This window comes from Geospiza fortis, unplaced genomic scaffold, assembly GCF_000277835.1.
Source record: "Geospiza fortis unplaced genomic scaffold, GeoFor_1.0 scaffold62, whole genome shotgun sequence".
Lineage (NCBI taxonomy): Eukaryota > Metazoa > Chordata > Aves > Passeriformes > Thraupidae > Geospiza > Geospiza fortis.
The window spans coordinates 692094-698711 of NW_005054548.1; the positions used below are offsets into that span (position 1 = coordinate 692094).

Genomic DNA, 6618 nt, shown 5'->3' on the forward strand with positions numbered 1-6618 from the left:
ATGGACATCAGGGCCGTCCTCAGCCCTCCTGGATGGACATCAGGGCCCTCCTCAGCCCTCCTGGATGGACATCAGGGCCCTCCTCAGACCTTCTGGACATCAGAGCCATCCTCAGCCTTCCTGGGCATCAGGGCCATCCTCAATCCTCCTGGGCATCAGGGCCGTCCTGAGCCCTCCTGGATGGACATCAGGGCCGTCCTCAGCCCTCCTGGATGGACATCAGGGCTGTCCTCAATCCTCCTGGACATCATGGCTGTCCTCAGCCCTCCTGGATGGACATCAGGGCCGTCCTCAATCCTCCTGGACATCAGGGCCCTCCTCAGACGTTCTGGACATCAGAGCCATCTTCAGCCTTCCTGGACATCAGGGCCATCCTCAATCCTCCTGGGCATCAGGGCCGTCCTCAGCCCTCGTGGACATCAGGGCCCTCCTCAGCCCTCCTGGATGGACATCAGGGCCAGGAGATGGCACCTCAGCCATCATGAGTCCAGCACTGACACCAATTTACCATGGCCCGGAAAGCTGCTGCATGGGAGGGGATGTGGACACAGAGCTTGGAGCAGACACAGAGCTCCCAGCAGAAGGGATGTGACCAGATGGTTGTAGCACACCAGCACTGCTGCACTCCAGGGAAGTAATGCCAGTCCCAGACCTGCTCCAGGGCTGCTCTCACCCACACAGGGGCCACACAATCCAGCTGCCTGCCAGCTACACAGAGGAGTCAGATCCCAGCCCAGGTGGGTTCCAAGCAGGTGGCAGAACACCATGAACACTGATAAGGTCCCTGCAGGCACAGCAAGCTCCTTCCCAGCTGCCTCGTAGGGACTGCCAGGAGAAGCAAGGTCCCACACAGCCCAGCCTCCACCAGGGAAGGAGATGACATGGCCCTGGGGGCCGCCAGAAAAGTGCTTTATTTGAGTACATACAGAGGGGAACGGCTGCACCACAAGTCACCCAAGCACAGGCCCCTCTCCTGGCCCCTTCCAGCCCTGCACAAGCTCTGTCTCTGCCTGGCCAGCACAGACACATCTCAGTCCCACCCTCGGCTCCAGCTGGGTGGTCTCTGCTACTCGGTGACCTCGGGGACGACGCTCACCAGCAGGGTGTCATAGCCACGCCGCACCAGCAGGGCCAGGGTCTGCTGCGTCCTCACCGCCTCGTACACATCCTCAGCACGCCGTGACACTGTCCCATTGATCTCCAGCACCACGTCCCCAGCCTTCAGCCCTGCCCTGAGGGGACAACACGATAAAGCACACACAGGGTGAGGCACACACTCGGCGTCATCGTCCTCCAAGTGCGGCAGGAGCTGTGGCACCAGAGGTTCTACATCAAGACAGCCAGCCTGGGGAAAGGTCCCCCTCTCAGCTGTAGAGCCCAAGCCCTGCTGCTCTGGAGCAAAACCCATGCCACAGCTGCTCCCCCAGGCAGCCCTAAGGCACAGGGCAGCACTTACTGGTGTGCCGGGGAGCCGATGATCACCTTGTGGATCAGCACGCCGTAGGAGATGTCAGGGAAGGTGGGGTCACGCAGCTTCAGCTCTGTCAGGATGCTGCAGAGAGAAGAGCAGCATCAGGGATGGAGCTGGAGGCAGAGCAGGGCTCCCACCGCACTCCCTGCAGCTGCACAGGGTTAGAGACAGGCACAGAACCTCCCCTCCTGTGTCCCTTCATCCTGCTGAGCACAAGGCACAGCTGCCAGCCCCAAACATCACCATCCTCCTGTCAAAACGAGAGGATGAGAATCCAAATGGCACCAGGGAGAGCTGGAAACCCCCGGAGCAGCTGCCAGCTGGATCAGAGCTGTGGTGATGCACATCCCCATGTCACATCACCCTCCCCGGGGTCAGACCCGCCCCTCCTCTGCTGCAGTTTCACTTCTCTGCCCTAGCTGGGCAGGATACACAACACAAGCTGTGCCCCTCTTCCTGCCAGACATGTCAGCAGAGCCCTCCTTCTGAGTCTAGAGACTAAACAATCACAGTTTCTCACACTTTCCCACAGATTTTAGGATTTCTAAACCAAATTTAGACTCTTAACCTCTCACAGCTCCTCTTTGGACTCTCCCCAACTGCTCCTCACCCGTCTTGAATGAAATCCAGAAGTGGATGCAACACTCCAGCTGGATGTCTCCAGCGACAGCATTCTTCCCTCAAACACTGCATCAGCTCCAATCCCTGCAGACCCACACACTCAGTCTCTGCCCAGCTCTGCTCCTCTCAGGTCCCTGCTCAGCCAGTCAGGGCTCCCTACGTGGCTGTGCTCTGTGCTGAACTCAACTGTGCTGTCCCACAGCCCAGGGCAAGCTGCCATCCCTTCCCAATTTCACAAAGCAAAGGTGGGAAGAGGCCTCTCAAGTTCATCTCACCCAACCCCAGCAGGCTCAGTCAGGGCAGGCTGCTCTGGATTGTGTCCAGCTGGGATTTGAGGATCTCCAAGGATCCTGCCAGGCTCTGAGCACCCTCCTCACAGCAAAAAAAAGAGATTTCTTGGGGACTCTCACACATCTCTGTGCCCACTGCCTCTTATCTGGCCTGGGCACCACAAACAGAAAAACAGGGTTTGAGCCTGAGCCTGTGCCCAACACAGCTTCTCCTTCCTGTGCCAGGGAAAGGTTTCCAGATGGAAAGGTTCAGGGCAGTCACACGATTCCAAGGCCAGCAGTCCCTTGTTGAGAGCCCTTCCTGCTGGGCACAAACAAGGCTGGCAGTCAGGTGCTTTCCCTGGATCGGCTCAGGGGCTCTGTGGAAGCTGGAGCTGCATGCCCAGAGCTGTGTCCGAGGAATTTCACGCTGCTTCCTGACAAAGCCGGTCCTGCAAGCGTGGCCAGGGAAGCAGGAGGAGGCTGGGCTGGACTCCCACATCCCTCGGGTTCTGCCGGCTACCAGCACCATCTGCTGGGCAACGGGGAACTCACCAGAGCTTTAGGAGGGCAGAGCACAGCCCTCAAAGGTGTTTGTTTGCCCAGCATGGCACAGCACCAGCCCCACGAGGCAGCTGAAGGTCCCTTAAATGCGGCTGCAAGAGCCAAAGAACCAGAGCAGGTGTTGTCCTTCTCCCAGAGGTGAGAGCACAGTCTTGCTTGCTGGCATGGGCACTTCACTGAATTGTTTGGGTTGGAAAAGACTTTTAAGATCAAGCCTAACCATTCCCCCAGCTCTGCCAAGGCCAGCACTGGCCATGTCCCCAAGTGCCACATCCACACAGTTGTTAAATACCCCCAGGTATGGAGATACCACCATTGCTCTCAGCACATATGCCAGTGCTGGACAGCCCTTTCAAGGAGGAATTTTCCCAATATCCAACCTCAACCTCCCCTGGCACAGCCTGAGGCAGTTTCCTCTAGTCCTGTCCTTTGTTCCCTTGCAGCACAGCCCGACCCCCACCTGGTTCCACCCTCCTGTGGAAGGGGAGAGCACTTTTTATCTGCTCAGAGTCTGCTACCAGTGTACAAACTTGCAAGTTTCCAATTTACCCATGAGCCAGCCAGCATTGTAACCACAACACAAGTACAAAGAGATTTGAGAGTGAAAGCTTAAGCTGTGGAGACAATCCTCCCAAAACCAGGCATCCTCAGTTAGTTGGGAAGATCCCATCCCATCCCTGCCCCAACAGGACTGGCCTGCTGGCCCCTGAGCTCAGGACAGGTACCTGGGAGTGAGGGTCAGCATCATCACCCCGATGTACCGGCGCTTGGACTCTGCATTGCCAAACCAAGAGCCTGTGGAGGAAAAGGACATGGAATGGCATGGCTGGAAAACAGAGATCTGCTCACAGCAGTGCTGGGCTGAGCCCTAAGGGCAGGCAACATGCAGAGCTATTCCAAATCCCTGCAACAGCTCAGTCCAGCTCCCAGCACCAGCAGGAGCATTCCAGGTGTTGCATTTTGCACTGTGGTTTATCAGATTTTTGACAGAGAATGTCCCTCCCCAGTGTCACAGAAGAACCAGGCAAGGCAGCAGCAGCACAGCTTTCCTGTGACACCAGATGAGACCCCAAAAACTTCTCCTGCTCTCCTGAATTTCTCAGGAAGAAGGATGCAGAGCCCAAAGTTTCCCTCCCTCACCCTCCTCCCCCAGAGCCCGAGCAGGGAGGTCCCCACTCACTCTTGCGCTGCTCTTCCTTCTGCAGGAACTTCCGCAGCCGGTCTGAGGGGATGGCAAAGGAGATGCCCGATGTCACCTTCATGGTGTTCACACCAATCACCTCGCCATCCTGCAGGGAAAGGGCATTGGGATCCCAGGGATCCCAGCAGTGACCCAGCCTGGATCACTGTGGAGAGCAGGGGAACTACTGCACCAACCGGGGGTCCTGCCTCTGTGCCCACCCTTGCCCAAGGCTGGGCAGGACCCAGGGGCTGAGTCTACAGGATGAGTCCATGCAGTCCCTGGCTCTGCCCTGCCAGCACCAGCCAGGTCTCCACCAAAGCCCCATCAGCTCCAGCTGCCTCAGACACTGCACAAGGTTCTCATGCTCTCCCTCCTCCCTCCAGGAAGCCTCCCAGCACCCACAGAGAGGCACAGAGAGAGGGGCACACAGCACATCCCCACCCCAGCCAGCAAGGGGACAAGCAGCAGCACTCACCAGGTTGACGAGGGGGCCCCCAGAGTTCCCAAACTGCAGCAGAGGAGAGAGAGAGAGTGTGAGCAGACCACGAAAGCCCCGTCCTGAGGCCGATCCATGGGTGACCAGCCAGACCCCCCATGCTCCATGTGAGCCCCTCCCACGTCCCCACAATGTCCCCGTGTCCCTTACGTCGATGGCAGCGTCGGTCTGGATGTACTCCATGTCGGAGGCGGCCAGGCCCAGCTCGCGGCTGCCGCGCTGCGCCGAGCTGACGATGCCCGAGGTGATGGTGTTCTGCAGGGCAAAGGGGCTGCCCATGGCCACCACGAACTCACCCTGCCTCACCTCGGCCGAGCGGCCCAGGGGCAGCGTGGGCAGCGGGTGCTGTGGGCAGTGAGATGGTCAGAGGGACAGAGCGGTGCTGTGGAGCGATTTCATGGTTTGCCCCAGAACCCTGGGTTTATCCCCCAAAGATTCCCTCCCAGGTGTGTCAATCATCCCTCCTTTCCCCACCCTGACCCCTGCCGAGCACTGTCTGTCAGTCCTGGCATTCCAGGAGGGCATTGAGTGATTGGGCAGATTCAAACAATGCCCTCCACCCCTGGAGGACATTGGGCCATCCAGGTGTCCTTTGTACCTTGAGACCTCCTCTCCTGTACCTGCTTGGTGGGCTTCCTACCCCTTCCCTCCTCCCCTCCCCTGGGTAAAAGAGCAACCACACGGTCAGGGAGTCCTGTAGGAGGAGTTGCTGGATTCAGAGGCCTGTGGGCCAGAATAAAGCTCTGGATTTAAACCCTCCATCAGAACGGACTCCTTTCCTTCACCATCACCTTAAAGCTTCTCCAGCAGAGGGAAATCTGAGGAGCATCAGAGCTCCTGCATGCCTGGACTTGTCTCCACACACCCAGCTGCAACACCCAGCTGGCCAAAAGTGTCTCTGGGGTGAAACACCACAGTGCCACTATTTGGTTCAGCCTTGGGGACCAAACAAGCCAAGGCACATCCCTGTCGGAACTCAAAAAATTCCTCTGAATCCCTGGAGGGCTCCAGCCCCTGCCCAGGGGGCTCAGAGACCTTGGCACAGAGCCCAAGACCCCCGTGCCTTTAATTTTGACCCATGGAGCAAATTACCAACCTTAATATGAAGAATTACAAATCAAAAAGTCTAAGTAGAATAATGGTTAGTTTGTCACGGGGTGAAAAATAGACTTTTGGGGTTTTTAGAATGGGGGTTCAGGAGGCAGGATAGAGGAATCTGGGCATGTCCAGCCTTTCTTTTTCTTCTTCTTGGCCCCCATCTTCTGCTGTGATGGTGGCACTTTTGGATTGGTTTAGAGTAGAGACAAACTGTCTAGCATAGGTGATAGGTATTGGGAAGTTATGGTAAAGAAAAAGTATAAAAAGTGTATAGTATAAAAAGACAACACTGCCCCGAGGGTGGGCAGTGTGCCTCAATCTGACCTGCTGGACAGATCTCAGCAGGTCAGAGGAAGAGAACTTGAGAACAAGAACAGAAGAATTCTGATACAGATAAGAAATAATGAACAACTTGAGAACAAGAACAGAAAAATTCTGACTCCTTCTTCAACTGCCAGGCTGGGAAAAGAGACTTTTACATATCTCAGAGTCACTCTGACCAACAGAAATTCTGACATAATATTGGGACTACCAATAAAGCAAGACAGACAGAACATCCCCACTTTCCAGTGTCCCCACGGCCACCAGGACGTGCACTCACCTTGGGCTTGATCTTGATGGTGGCAATGTCGGCCACCTGGTCCACGTCCTGCACCACGGCGTCGTACATGTCACCGCTGGCCAGCTTCACCCGCACGCGCCGCCGGTTGGCCACCACGTGGGCATTGGTGACAATCAGCCCGTCCGGGGACACCACGAAGCCTGAACCATTGGAGATGGGCACCTCCCGGCCCAGGAAGGGGTGCCTGAAAGGAAAGCATGGTCAGGAGTGGCAGGGACAGGGTTGGGAGGCAGCAGCAAAATGGGGAATTCTTCCCTGTCCCAACAGTCTGTAGAAATAGGAAAATGTGCATGA

General features: G+C 56.9%; 1 protein-coding gene across 1 annotated transcript in view; it reads right to left on the reverse strand.

Annotated features, from left to right (window-relative positions):
* Nucleotides 1-886: 886 nt before the first annotated feature.
* Nucleotides 887-6618, reverse strand: part of HTRA2 (HtrA serine peptidase 2) — a 6084-nt gene continuing 352 nt past the window's right edge. Inside the window, exons 2-8 of the mRNA XM_005429453.2 lie at nt 6304-6508; nt 4755-4949; nt 4584-4616; nt 4106-4214; nt 3651-3720; nt 1457-1552; nt 887-1232 (exon numbers count right to left, since the gene is read on the reverse strand). Coding sequence (XP_005429510.1) covers nt 1067-1232; nt 1457-1552; nt 3651-3720; nt 4106-4214; nt 4584-4616; nt 4755-4949; nt 6304-6508 — 874 coding nt within the window. The 3' untranslated portion in view covers nt 887-1066. The remainder of the gene's footprint in view (nt 1233-1456; nt 1553-3650; nt 3721-4105; nt 4215-4583; nt 4617-4754; nt 4950-6303; nt 6509-6618) is intronic.